This window comes from Macrotis lagotis, chromosome X (genome assembly GCF_037893015.1).
Source record: "Macrotis lagotis isolate mMagLag1 chromosome X, bilby.v1.9.chrom.fasta, whole genome shotgun sequence".
Taxonomy (NCBI): Eukaryota; Metazoa; Chordata; class Mammalia; order Peramelemorphia; family Peramelidae; genus Macrotis; species Macrotis lagotis.
The window spans coordinates 501,384,353-501,399,917 of record NC_133666.1 but is presented as its reverse complement, the minus strand read 5'-3'; the positions used below and the strand labels follow the sequence as shown (position 1 = coordinate 501,399,917).

Below are 15,565 nucleotides of genomic sequence, written 5' to 3'. Positions count from 1 at the left end.
ATGAGCATGCCAATCTAATTTTACATGAAGGGATCATGGAATATATGATGATGCATACAATTTAAAATTCTACATATTGATGTAAAGAAATAGGTCAAAAGATCATTATGTAGGAATTTTATCAATCTTTTACCTGCAAAAAAATGTTGGGGATTTAATTTGACCTGTTGTACATGAGAATTCATGGAACAAGTACCATTGTTATAAGAGTTTTCCTACACTTGAGTGAAGATTCAAAAAGTGGCATAATGAAAAATCCTCAAGATGCTTTCTTCTCCTGTAGCTTGTAAGCTTTTTGAAGGCAGGGACAAGTTTATTTTTGTCATTGTATTCTAATGCCTAGTAAAGTACTTGGCACAGGCTAAGTAATGTAATACATTTTTGGTGAATGGAATTTTCATGAATCATTTATTAACATATAAAAGAAAAACCTGAGGCAGAATAAATGGTCCAATTATAGGTAGAAAGAAGGAACCTTAAAAGATCACCTCAAGATGAAAAAATTTTTTTAAAGAAGATATTTTTGGAAAAGATTTTACCCATAAGACTAAATGAGGTCTAGTATCTTGGTAAAAATATTTCACAAAATCACTGATCAGCTTATGCCCATGTCCACAGGGGCAGCAATGCATTATAAACCAGAGAAAGAGAAGAGTAAATGATTTTTCATACAATGAATTAGTGAGAGAACTGAAAAGTTAAACAAAGATCTGGATTTTTCTTAGTAATTACCTTTCTAAAGAGTTATTTACCAGCATTATTTTTCTAATATAAGGAAATTGTAGCTTCACCTACCTAAGAAAGCTCCAAAAGATACTCTGCCTATACCTGTTTCAAAACAAGATAGAAAATAAGGAAAGTAAAGGATAGTCACAGACAAATTAAGAAATTAAATAAAAGAATTCATTAGCTAGTAAATAAAGGGAAATACTTTTAAAAAGCTATAACATTCACTATACATAATATATTAGTAGTGGTAGTATTAAACAGTCAGACTTTTATCTCCATTTCTTTACTTTTATTACCTGTAGTGTTGTATTCATTTTAAATTCACAAATGAAATTTGACAAGTAATTTACTATCCCTTAAGAGTCCTGCTACCCAACTAAACAGATATAAAAATACAACAGTCTTTGAGAAAAATACATGATTAACATATTAAGAATTGGATATTTTTTTCTACAGAATGAGCATTGAGGTAGATTTTAGGGGAAGAAAGATGACAAATTAGGGCTATGTGGACATTAAGTAGTTCAGTTTAGGATTTTGTTATTGTTCAGAATTTTTAATTTCAATGAAATAGGGAAAATCTAGTGGGGAAGTCCCCTCCACCAATATAAAGCTACTTTTTTTGTTGTTTCTTTTTTATTTTTGTTTTTGTTTACATATTATATGGTTGCTTAGAAAACTGCCTGGGGATACTGAGAGATAAAGTGTCCTCTATGGGATTACAGGGTCAGTTGTGGATATGATGCAGGATTTTGAATCTAATTCTACCTATGTTAGACTAGCTCTCTACATAATATACATTCTGCTTCCCAGTTTGGTCTTTACCATACTTTGCAATTAGTTTGGCTGTGGAATAGGCTCAATATTTGTATTTATGTTTCTAGTTTTACTATTTCCCTTCAGGAAATATATTCATTAAAATGAAATGCCATAAAAATAACCTAATATTTCTCTCAAGCCTAGTTGAATTAATTCATCATAAAGACATATAAAGTGGCAGCTAGGTGGTATAGTGGATAGAGCACTAGTCAGGAGGACCTGAGTTCAAATTCGGTCTCAGACACTTAATAGTTAACTAGCTGTGTGGCCTTAGGTAAGTCACTTAACCCCATTGCCTTGCAAAAATAAAAAAAAGGACATAAATAAAAATATTTATACAATTCAAATGTTCAAAATGTTGAAATAGGAAAATAGCTTACTATTCATGTGCCAGTGTCTTTTTATTAATTTTTTGTTATTATTAAAAATAACTCTGCTTTCCAGGTATTTGTTGACTATGATTTCCAGTTTCTATGCAAACTATCCTTCTAATCATTATTATCTTAAATATGGATTTCTGTTTACTTCATTATTACTTAAACTATTAGACTATATCAAAGTTGACACTTGGCTAATAAAATTTTTCTCAAAAATTTGGGATTAGACAGAAGCTAATTTTGCAATTTATAATTAGTGTATAAAAATGAAAACATTAAAAACATAATGAATGTTATTTTATTCTGAATTGATTGTGGATTAATCATCAATAAAACTAAATTTTTATATGAATAATTAATTCAGCAAGAATTTTATTTAAACTAGAAATTTCACATAAAGTTAGAAAATGTTTGTTGACTTCATTTTTCTCCTTACACAGAGTGTCTCCCATCATTTCCTCTTGCCTCACTTTTCATTTTTCATTTCATAATCACAATATCAAGGTCTCTGCATAATTTCTTCTTTTACAAATCTTCTAGGATACCTTCACACTCTTGTTGGCTCAGTTCTCAAATCTGATGCATAATCTTTCACTCACACAATTTGTTTTGCATTTACATATTTATATATGCTCATATGTATGTATACACACATTTTTTATATATAGATATACTTACATATATATGTAAATCAATCAATCTATCTATCTATCTATCTATCTATCTATCTATCTATCTATCTATCTGTATCCCCCCCCACATAAAACTATGTATTTTGACACACACAATCTCATTCCTGTAGCTCATTCTCTCAGGCCTGGATCTACTCTAATTGCTATTTGTATATATTAGCCTAACTTGGAAAGGGGTTTGAATGACAGAGTGCTATTTTGTGATTGATAAAAGGAAATACCCAGGAATAAAAGAGATTCATAGGATTTTTTGAAATGCTAAATCTGCTGGGTTATATGTGGATGAGGAAAAGAAGTATTTGATTAAAGAAGGGCAGAGATATTCCAATATGAGTATGAAGGGTACATTTTAAAATAGCAAACTGTCAAATTCAATTCATGTTAGCTATTGCTAAAAGCAGAAGATGATACAGGGCAAAATTCCATTTCTATCCCTTCCAAAATTTTTGAAGAACCTTAGTCTTCTGAAAAAAAAAAAGACCCATGGACTGACTTTAAGACTGCAAAAAAGGCAGCTGGGCCTTTCTTAGATGGTAGTAAAAGTGACTGCAAGAAAAGTTGGCTCAAGAAAAAGAAGAGATTTCTTTCAAATAAAAACACAAGCAAGAAACAAAGCTATTATAAAAAATTGGTGAAATGGAATCTGTCAATGAACTCAGAATTCAAAAAGATATTTACAGAAAAGAGAGAAAAAGGCATTTGAATAAAGACATCCTGTAAAACAAAAGTAAGCTGAGGCTTGTGATGGATACAAATGATAAAGCCTTCTCCCTGGTAAAAACTGTGTTAAAGAGAAAAGGAGAATCATGGAAAGGCTGGTTAAGATGATTGTAATGAAAACTTCTCTTTCAAAAGTGTTGCTCTTTAGAATGAAAAAGATGGAAACAAAATGACAATTAGAATACTGAAATAAAGATAATTAAGTAATGGTGGGAAAGTAAATAATCCCCCCCCCCCCGATCATATTATCAGGCCTAGATAAAACAAATCTCAAGACACTGAAAATATTTATGATCATCACTGATAAAGCACCATAGCTAATCTGAAAAACTGAGAAGAATAGAAATGCCACAGGAACAGACTACTGCTCTGTGATGACATATACCTTTTTCAGGATAGGTAAAAGGGTGGATGGGGCAGATATCATCGAATATTGGGAAGATATGTAAGGTAAAGAAATTCAGGAATCAGAGACAAATTCAGGTTTGAAATAAAGGATAACTTCCTAACATCTGGAGCTATCCAACAAGATGGAAATACTGGGTTCTCCCTCTCTGAAGGTCTTTAAGAAAAGGAAACATGACCACTTGTGGCATACAGTTAAGAGGAATTTTAGGTATAGATTATACTGGAAAGACTTTGAAATCCTTCTGACTTCTGTGGTCCTGAAATCCTGTGATTCTGCTGCTGAAAATAGACAATTTTTTTTGTTTATTTTTCAAAAGAAAGGAAAAAGGCTCCTTTAAGCCACAGATCAATGACCTTGAATTAAATTGCTGGCACACTTCTTAAACATGTTAATAATGAGATACTTTGTGAACATGTGAAAAAGAAAGCACTGATCAGGACAAGCCATAATAGGTTAGTTAAGGATTGGTCTGATGTGCCTCAAGGAACTTAAAATACTCATGTCTAGTAAGGGCTGGACCACCAGTGGGGAATGAGGCAGCATGGTCAGATATGACCAATGTGTTCATTTGTTTTGCTTAGCTGTTCATCTTTGCTTTGATGGAGGGTTCTCCTGGGAAAGGGCAAGAAGTCATTTGGAAGGAATAGCTAAGTAGAAAAAAAAACATCAATAAAACATTTAATTAAAAAGTCTTGCCAGATTAAAGTTATTTCATTTTTAAAGAGTTTGATTAGACTGCTTCATCAGGAGACTGTAGTAGATATACTTTATTTGTATTTCAGCAGTGAATTTGACAGTCTCTTATGTTTTCCTTATGGACTTTCTCTGATGGATTTGTGATTTCATGGATATGGGTTCTACAAACTGCTACCTACCCCCAATTTCATATTGTGCAACTTTAGTTCATGCCCTTCCCTTGGGAAAGGTCTCTCCTCTTATTCTGGAGGATCTTCTAGATATCTTTATACTGGATGGTGGCAAGAGCATATGACAATTCCCCTTCTGCTAGACCTCCATCCTTTTCTAAATCTCTAACTCAGTGAAAATATCTTTTGGGTTACCTCCATACTCATTCACCATGAGCTTTTCTCGTGCCCTTGGAATAAATTAAAACTGTAGTTTCTTAACAACAATGACAATCTATGACTTTCATTTTCTTTTAAGAATAGTGATATTAAAACTATGGATGGGTCTTTCTTTTAGGGAAAAGCTTAGGGTCATTGAAAGCACTGAATAATTTCTTTTTTTTCCTCATTTTTTTTTTATTTTTGCAAGGTAATAAGGTTAAGGGACTTGCCCAAGGTCACATACCTAGGTAATTATTAAGTGTCTGAGGCTGTATTTGAGCTCAGGTACTCCTGACTCCAGGGCCAGTGCCCTATCCACTGCACCAACTAGCTGCCCCTGAATAATTTCTTAAATGCCAACCAGATGGCCTGCCTTCTCTTATTTAATTCTGGGTCCACTTTCACTATCAATTAGGAATGTCTGTCCAAGACAAAAGTACTATTGAACCACCTTTATAGCATGTGTATCCAGCTGTATATCACAGCCTGAGCAATAGAGACTCTTCATTCACTGTATTGTATATATGGATTTTTCCCACAATGGATATTTATGACAATTCTTTTGAGTGATTATGCATCTCATTTTGGAAGCTTTGCAATATAATGACACTTGACACAAATAGCACAATGTTATTCACAATCATGACTATTTAGAGGACGACTTCAACACTTAGAGAATCCTTCCCTCTTCCATTTGTACTGAAAGACACAGAATCTTAGAGCTGAAAGTAACCTCATCCAACCTATCCCAGGACAAGAATCTCCTTAACATATCAGACATGTGATTCTTTAGCTTTTTGTTTGAAGACTTCTAGGGGAGGAGAATTTGCTCTTCAGTAAGAGTCATTCTGCTTTTGAAGAGATCTAATAGTTAGAAAGTTTTTCCTTATTTCAAATTTAAATTTACATACTTGTAACTTCTATCCATTGCTTCTAGTTCTAACATTTCCAGCTAGGCAAAGCAAATCTAATTTTTTTCCATTTCATGACAATCCTTTAAATATTTGAAAGAAGCTATCAGGTACACCCCTTAGTCTTCTCTGTGCTCAACACCCACAATTCCTTCAATCAATACTGATATGGCATAAACTTAAGACTCAAATACTCCTAAAATTTGGCATCTAGAATTGGTAATAGGGTTTCACTGAGGCACAGTACTCACACCAAGTACATCAGTATTTTCTTTTTAAAATTTTTTCAGCAGTATTTTCATAATATTAATCTAGATAATATATTTCTCTTTTTGCAGCCTAGAAATATATATATATATATATACACATATATGTATATATATTTATATTTATATGTAAGGTTTGTTGCCTTATCACACTGCTGAGTCATATTGAGCTTGCAGTCTATGAAAATCCCTTGATAACTTTTTGGACAAACTGCTGCTGTTTTTATTTTCTAATTGTGAAGGTTTTTTTGAATCCAAGGATAAGATATTAGATAAGCAGTTTACTGAGCAAAATTATCTCAGTTTTTATAACTCTTCAAAGATTCTTGCATGACTTTAACATATGCATCAGAAATACCTTTTGGAGAAGAGGCTTAAGGTAGCATTTTGCTGTATTCATCCAAATGTTTTTTTAAATAACCAACAAACAGTTGTTACAGAGTATCACTCACAAAAGATCATCTATACTTTTTTCAAGGATATTCCTAATGTATGTATAGATTGCTCTCAAAAATTTTGTATAGATGAATAGAAATATATATTATGAGTTGATTTTTACTGATATGTCTTAGTCATTGTTTTTTGGGGTAACAAAGGTGTGAGATTTTCTTTCTCCAAGCTGAAATTTAATACAGGTAAATGTTAAACTTTGGCCTAAAAATCATCTTCAGAAGTATACAGTTGAGGCTTTAGAGCAGCTTTTGTGAAAATGATCTGGGTATTTTAGAGAACTATAGCTCAATATGAATCTCCAGTGTGATGTATTGTCTAAAAATGCTAATAGAAATTTATGAAAGAGACTACAGAACAAGGAATGAGATAATTTTGTAGTATTCTGCATTGATCTTAGCACATCTGGAATATTTGTGGTCATAGCATAGCCATAGGAAGGAGACTAGGGTAATGAAGAGATTTGAAATTATTTTACTTAAGGATTGGCTAAAGCAAGTAGGCATGAATATTATGGAGAAGACAGGGTAATAAAACAGCTGACTTCATATAGCTGAAAAACAGTTATGCAGATGAGAGATTAGATTTGTTTTGCTTGGCTCCACTGGGCAGAACTAAGATCAAGTCCTGGGAAATTTTGTGGAGATAAATATTGACTTTCTACCAATCAGAATCATTTCAAAATGGAAAGGGATGCTTTGGAATGTTTTTAATTCCCCATTTCTAGGTCTAAGAGTAGTCTTCATGATCACCTGTTAAGAATATGGTTGCTCTGTTCAGTATGGATTATACTAGATGGTTTATGTGATTGCTTCCTACTGTCAGACTATTTTCTACTTGTTTTACCTGTAGACAATCAATATTATGTGGATAGATCCAGGGTCAGAAGGGCTGGGTGATACTGGGACATGTGCAGTGAAAGTAGAGCATTGGTCCTTTAGTTAAGATGAAAAAATTTACTATGAATGTCTTCAGGGGAAAAAAATGTCTTCTAGAGTATGAGCAAGTTGAAATAGCATACCTCAGAAGTGTGGATGAACTGAGTAGTTTCATCTAACAATTTTTGGTGTCAATAAATTCCTTAGAGCAATTTAGGATAGTACATAGATTAAGTATTAATGAGGTCTGAGATATAAACAATATACTCTATAGTTTTCTGCCATCTAAGTCAAATACCTAAGTAAAAAGCTAATAAGAGTAAAAATGGAATCTCTTCCAAAACTGAAGGAGAAATAAGCAAGGGAACAGTATAGCTTTTTATGTATCTGGGCTATAGATTTGGTTAGCATTCTTCCTTTAGAGCAGATACTGTTTTAAATGTGAATATAACATGAACTAATTTTGGGGAATTGAAAACATTCTTGGAAAGGAATATAATTTTTAGACATTCTATTTATAGTCTATTTATAAAAAATTTCTCAACTTTATAAATATACTATGGTACTATGGTACTGAATTATATCTCCCCCTAAAATAAGCTTATGATATGTATCTATGATCTGAAACTTTCTGGTTGATTTCATATGCTGATATATAATTCAATACTTCATATTCAAATTAAATAAGATAAATAATTAATAAATAATTAAATAAGACTTAATCCTCATTTCCCCTAAGTCAGAAAAAAAATACGAATTTTGCAGTCAACTCACCAAAATATTCATTTAGAAAAGCAAGAGAGGCCACATAGCAGCCAAGGCTGAGGAATTCAGCCACCACCATTAACCAATGCCATGTTCTTATGGTGAGGGCAACCATCAGCAGCTCAGTCAGAATTAGGGCAGTGAAGGAAATGGCAACAACATGGACAAATTCAGATTCAAAAAGCACCAGGGCTCCATACATTAGAATACCACCTGAAAAACAGGTTAGAAATACCTAGCAATTACCATTTACCAATTGGACATATAAAGCAATCTTAATTATAATGAAAATGACTATAGAAACTATAAAACAATAGTGGAAACATTTGATCAGAGAACCATAATACTGATTTTTTTTAAAGAACTTGAAAAATATAGGAAATAAGTGCAAGAACTTTTATCTTTTCTTTTTTTCTTTTTTCTTTTTGGTTTTTGTGGGACAATGGGGTTAAGTGACTTGCCTAAAGTCACACAGCTAGTAAGTTATCAAGTGTCTGAGAGTGGATTTGAACTCAGGTTCTCCTGATTCCAGGACAAGTGTTTTATCCACTGCTCCACCTAGTTGCCCCAAGATCTTTTAAAAACAAAGGTAAATAAGATATGTCTATAAAATGTTTTGGGAATTTGAATTGCATAGCTGTACAAGTAATCAAGTTAAGAAATTTGGAAAATGAAAGCTTTCAAGACTGAGAATGAAATTAAAGCTTTTAATATCTGGGGCAAAAAAGTAGTTAAACAATTAAAACATTTCAATATAAGTCTGATTCATATGTTGATTATATTTTCAACAATATCTCATTTATTTCTAGCACAGAGGCAGTTAATGACTTCTAATTGATTATATAATTTATATTTCTTAACCAATCCAGCTATCCCCCTATGAAAGAAACCTAATGTTCAGGGTAGGTGATAGGATAAGTACTTGTAAAAATTTTTCTTGATCAGCATTTAGATGACATGCATCAATAAAAACATCTATCAACATTGCATTATGAAGTGGCTTAGCATATTGCTGGAATATCAATTTATGAGATAAGCAGAAAGAAATATATAATGGTTGATGAAATATTAAGCTTTGATCATTTAACCCAGAACCAAAAATAATATTGTTAAAAGAAGACAAAAAAAACCCAAACTCAAAAAGTTTGCCTAGTAATATTAGGACCTCACCTACCTTGATAAATACTGATTAAAACCCAGATGAGGAAGGTCTTAAATGATAAGGATCGTCCCTAGAAATAAAAAGTAGAATAGGCTAGGTTAGTTAAATGTAGTAGAAAAATCTAGTTGATTCATGGATTTTCAAAATAGATATGGGAGACAAATCTACCTAAAATAAATAAAAAAATAAACATGCATAAACTTTATAATTGGCTATTTAGGCAACAAGTAAAAAAGAAAGCCTTTCCCAAGGACCAAAAACTTGATATATTTGTATTCTTACATTATAATTTCAAAGATGCTTGATGGCCCCCCTGATGGACCACCAGCTGCTCTGAATGCTTTAATTTTAAAATTCTATATGTGATAAATACACATTTAAATGCACTGGGGGTGCATTCTATGGTGAATCTTTCCCTCAGGTGATTAATTCTTTTATAATGTGTTTGTAAATACAGATCTTCACATACTAGACATTTAAAAACACAACTGTACTAATCTGATCTTTTTAATAAAGACCAGAGAGGCTTCCATCTCTTCATACAGCCCCTTCTCTCTCTCTCTCTCTCTCTCTCTCTCTCTCTCTCTATATATATATATATATATATATATACATATATATAATATATTTCACTTCTATACTATATGATAACATTCATATCATGCCCTCTAACCATGGGTTAGACTCTGTTCTAGGGTCCTTACTTTTTCTATGTTCTTTCTTGGCCCCATCAGCTCCAATGGTTTTAATTATCATCTCTATACAGATGATTCAATTTAAATCTTTATATTCAGGCAATCACTCTCCTGAATATCAGTCACATATCATCAGTTGTCTGTTTGTCATTTCATGTTAGATGTCCTGGACAGATTCCAAACTCAGTCTGAACAAAATTAAATTCATTATCTTTTTTCCTCAAATCTGTCCTTCTTCTAACCTTCACCATGTCTTTGAATGCACCATCATTTTCCTCATCTCTCAGGTTTGGTACTCTTCTTACACTTTACTCTCCCTCACCCCATATATTCAACCTTGCTAATCTTGTTTTCACTGATATAACATCTCTTACCTCTGACTTCTCACTATTCTCAAAGCTATCACCTTAATTCATTCAGATCCTCATCACCTCTCTGTAAAGATTATTGTAATGGCTTCTAAATGGTTTCCCTGCTCCAAGTCTTTTCCCATTGTAGTGCATCCTACACACTGTTGCAAATTGAGCACAGATCTGTCCATGTCACTCAGCAACTCAGTAAACTCTCCAATGCCTCTAGGATAAAGAATAAAATTTTATAAAGAACATTTTTATAAACTTGCCCTAATCTATATCTAGTCTCATTGGACATTTCTGCCCCTCACACTGTAGTTCAATCAAGCTGTCCTTTTTGTTCCTCACATATGACATTCCTAGCTTCTATCTCCAAGTCTTTATATGGGCCAGCCCCCAAGACTAGAATGTACTTCTCACCTCTGCCTTTCTTCCTTAAAGACATAGATCACATATTATCTTCTATATAAAGTTTTTCCTGATTTCCCAACTTCAGTGCCTTCTCTCCAAAAGAGAGAAAAGAAATTTGTATATATATTTTTGTTTATTATTTTATATTTATATTATATAAATAGATAAATGTACTTGTGGTCTCTTCCATTAGAATTTTTGCAAATAGTGATGATAACAATTCTGGGAAACAGGTGCTCTTAAACCTATTATAGTTGAGGAAACTGAGACAAACAGAGATTAAGCAACTTGCCTGATGTTACAAAGCTTACTAGTAAGTATCTGAGGTCAGGACTTTCTGACTCCAGGCCCTATACTCTGCATCACATGGTAGAAGGGGTGAATCACTATCTTAATATTCTCCTTCATTTAAAATTTTCAATTCCTTTTGGAGATAGAGAAATGCACCATAACATTTTAAATACATACTTGTGTGGAAGATTGAATGTCAACTATTTCTCCAACAGAAAGAAAACAATTAGCAAGTTGATGAATTGCAATTCTGTTTATTTGATTTTGAAAGATAATCACATTAATTTACTTAAGATCCCATACTCTGATTATAAGTGTCAATATGTGAAAATACTGACAGCCTGAGTTTCTGTTGTAAGTGAAGGTACCAAATTCAAATATACTTTTGAAACTCAGGCACACCATTACTTATTGGCAGGTATTGATGATTTTAATGAAGAGAGAATTAAATTTTTATTATCTAATTGACATGTAAACAGGCCCATAATTAACAAATTTTCTAATTGTTCTCTGCTGTGGACACTAATGAGTTCATCATTGGCTTTGCTAGATTTCTATGCATGTATAACACTACTGAGGGATTTTTTCTCTTAAATGAATGTACTTTCTGTTTTATGATCCAAGTTAATAAGGTTATAGTGAATTTTGTTCCAATGAATCCATTATGTATAGTATTTATATCTATTTAGAACTACAGGGATATATCTGTGCTATTATTTTCATTAGTAACCCTAAGTGTTTCAGATATTTGTTGAGTTTGGCAGATCAAAAGTATACATGGTATAGCTAAAGCATGTACTTCATTCAAAACAACCTTCTGAATGCCCAAGAGCTTCAATGAGGGAAAAGACATCACAAATGATTAGCTTGAGAATTTAATATTATTGTCCATAAAAGTTACTATATTAGCTGGTTCACAGATATTAGTTATAACACTAACAAAGTAAAACGCTCTAAGAAGCAGCAACGCTTAGTGGACATGATACTGCACTTCAAGATAGGAAACTGGCATCAGACTACACCCAAGGAGCCCACCTCCTGAACAGCTGCTGCCACTACCTTGGATATCTGGTCTTTTTACTGTGACCTATGTCCACTGGCTAACATGAGCAGAGTAAGAGATCCTCTAAGAGGAATGGCCTTCCATCTGAGGGACAATGAAGATACAGAGATATCTATATGACTCCTGTTCAATTATTTCATAAGACAGCTAGTCTCATTTACCCAGTTTAAGCCAAGTTATTCTTTTAATATATTCGAGAAGAACAGCAAAGTTATCTAACCCTGTCCATATCAAAACAAGAATACCCTTAATGATGCCTCTGATTTGTGGTTATTCAATCTAGGCTTGAGGACCTCCAATGGTGAGGAACAAACACTTTCATAGGCACACCATTACTTTTTTGCATAGCTCTAATTGTTGGGAAGTTTTTCATTACAACAAGACTTATTTGGGTTTACTAAGGAGAAAAGTTTCTTAGAGGAAGTTAAGATTTAAAGAAGGTAGAGTTATGATACAACAAATGTGCTAGGCTCCATAATTGGAAAATGGAAGGGCATCCTTTCTTTAAAAGAAAGATCTGTTAAGAGTGGGAAAGTAGTCTGGTGATCCTCAGTTGTCCAAGAGATGGATAGTTTCAATATGAGTAATACCTGTGATACTCCATGTTCTACTGTAACTATATTAGAAGATATGGTCAACAGCTGGTAGCAAAGGTATTTTTTCCCTTTTTTTGAGTGGGGGGCAGGAAGTGGGACAGTTCTGCTTAGATTTTCCTTCTATTGAGCTTGAAATTTACCAATCAGCAATTTTATTCCACTGTTCATAATTTATCCTTTGGGGTTAGACAGACAAAATCTAAAAGAAAAGGCACACTCAGAGGAACTTGTAGTGATGTCATATATATAGATAATGCTCCTCTGGAGCTTCTGTGGATTAGGAGGTATCCTAGGCCCTTCTCTGAACTCAACCCTCCACCCACAGATTGCTCTAACAAATTGGCCAAAGTTGGGTATCTGGATTCCCAATGCAACAGTAGGCTCTTAAGACAGTCATGATGCAGTTATACTGACTTCCTAAATCTCTTCTATACCAATCAATGTTTCCAGGTAGAGGAGGGTCAGCAGGTGGAGACCTTACTGTGACTTAGTTAAACAGAATCACAAAATATTCTAGCTGGAAGGGACCTTGGAAATCATCTAGTCCAAAGTCTTCATTAAAGAGGTGGAAAATTGAGATTCATAGATGACAGAATAAGGATACAAGGTAGCAGCTGGATGGCACAGTGGATAGAGCACTGGCTCTGGAGTCAAGAGGATCTGAATGCAAATTTGGCCTCAGACAAATAGCTAGCTGTGGGACCTTAGGCAAGTCACTTAATCCAAATGACTTGCAAAAACAAAAAAAAAGCAGAATAAGGATACAAAAGGTATAAATATTTCCCCTCAAATAAAATTTGATAGGAACGATAACATGTAAACGGCTATTTTTACATTTAAAAAATTTAGCTATAAAATGATGGAATAAAGGATGGCTTAATAGCAGTTCATGAAAATATATTTAAAGTATAATTTATGTCAGATTACTTGATGTCATGGGGAGCAGGGAGGGCAGGAAGTGAAAGAGAAAAATGTGGAACTCAATGAATGCTGAAAACAATCTTTACATGAAAAAATGAAATACAAAATTTAATTGATAGAACTGAACATGAGTCAACAATGTGATACTATTGACATTTTAAATACTAATATAATCTTAGACTGAATTAATGAAATAAAAGACTAGTGAATGCATGCTTATCCTAGGTCAGACAGACTTTAGTAGTATTCTAATGTTCATTTCTATAGGTCATATGTTAAGAGGGTATCTGACAAATTGGGGCATATCCAGGAGTGTGATCAGAATGTTGAAGTCAATAAAATGAGAATCTACTGACAGAATTATGAAAGATTTAAGAAGGTAAACATCCCCATAATTGAAAGTTATTAAGGATAGGCTGGTTCAGTGCTTTTCAAGGAAATGTATATTTTGGACTAACTGACATTTAAGATCATATAATTCTATGACAAGAAGGATTAACAAGTTAAGGGAAGTACGTTATAAAATTATGCAAAGTGAAGCATCAAAGCAGCAAATTCATCTTAAATGAATAAATCAGATCATATTGCTGACTTCTAAAGCTCTAATTCTTCATTTTAAAGGAAAAAATTGGACTTCTGACAGTTAAAATTTGGTTCTCAGATATGAGTCATAAACTTGGAATATAACATGGGCCTGTCAAGAACTGGAAACCAGATACTATTCAACTTGATAGCTGAGCTTATTCCAAATATCTGTGAGTCTATCATAGGGGGCAGGGGCAGGTAATGTTGACATAATGCAGAATTTGTAAAAAATGTGGCTGGAGTATGAATGAATCCAAGACTTAGGACTGTTACTGTCAAAGTCACACACAACGTTTTCCTTTTAGACATAATTAAAAAAAATCGACATGAACTTAAACAATCCAAATCAATCTCTTAAATATTAAGGACTTCCTCTGTGCAGGGAAGAGACAAAGACACAAAAGCAAACTGCCTCCATCTTCCAAGGGCTTAATAATGAAACAACAGTGTTCCTTGTATTTACAGAACACCCACTATGGGTCAGGCCCTGGGAGCAGTTTTCTGCTTTTATCTTGTGGGATGTTCACAAACTTCTGGGCAGTTAGGAGTGCTGTTGCCACCCCACTTTACAGCAGAAGCTGAATCCAACAGGGTTAAGCAATTTGCTCAAGGTCACACAACTAGTGAGTGTTGGAGGTCACATCTGAATTCAGGTCCTCCCAATTTCAGGCCCAGGGCTCTAACCACTGTATCACTTGGCTTGAGATTCTAACAGGGAAGGAGAGATAGAACCAGTAAATCCTTACATGTATATACATGGCAATTTGAGAAGCATGAAAACAATGTGAACAACAAAACCATAAGTGATAGTACAAACAGATAGGACAATCCTAGAACCAAAATACACATGAGGAAAACATTTGGTCTGTAAATGTAATACTATGTGTTTTAAAAGACTTTTTTTTTTAAGACTGGACATAAAACAACACAGCAGATAAGTTTGATATTTTAACTCCAAGATTACTTTTGACAGCTAGATCCATTAAATTATGAACCATAACCACATGCCTGAGGCATTTCAGAAATATATCGAAGGTTCAGTTCACTATGAAACATTTGGATGATTCTAGTCCCCAAATCTCAGACTACTGTGGCTTCTCATGGAAGGATACAAATCATCTTGAGTGAATAAAGTCTTTTGTATGGATTTAAGAGGGATGAGTCTGCAAATTTCTTTTTATGTTTGCAGTACCAAAAAAACTAAAAGTGACTATACTCATCATCATAAACCGACTTTACTCATTTAAAGCAGAGTCTGGTTTTCAGAGAAGTTAAAATCAAGTTAAAAAGTACTACAATGTACCAGCTCCTCTAAATTGCATCTCCTCTAATTGCAAGATGGAAAAATAAAGTTATATTCATGATTGACTAGGACTGGTAATGCATATGAATTCTTTTTGAAAAA

At 33.4% G+C, this 15,565-nt stretch overlaps 1 protein-coding gene across 7 annotated transcripts in view; it reads right to left on the bottom strand.

The window, feature by feature from the left end:
* The window catches only part of ATP9B (ATPase phospholipid transporting 9B (putative)), a 487,939-nt gene that overhangs the window by 651 nt on the left and 471,723 nt on the right, over window positions 1-15,565 (bottom strand). For 6 of the 7 annotated variants that reach the window (XM_074204072.1, XM_074204074.1, XM_074204075.1 and 3 more), the window contains 3 exons: window positions 9,258-9,315; window positions 8,093-8,296; window positions 796-828 (listed from right to left, as the gene is read on the bottom strand). In XM_074204072.1, the coding sequence (XP_074060173.1) occupies window positions 796-828; window positions 8,093-8,296; window positions 9,258-9,315 (295 nt within the window). The remainder of the gene's footprint in view (window positions 1-795; window positions 829-8,092; window positions 8,297-9,257; window positions 9,316-15,565) is intronic. The other variant, XM_074204073.1, reaches the window with a different exon arrangement.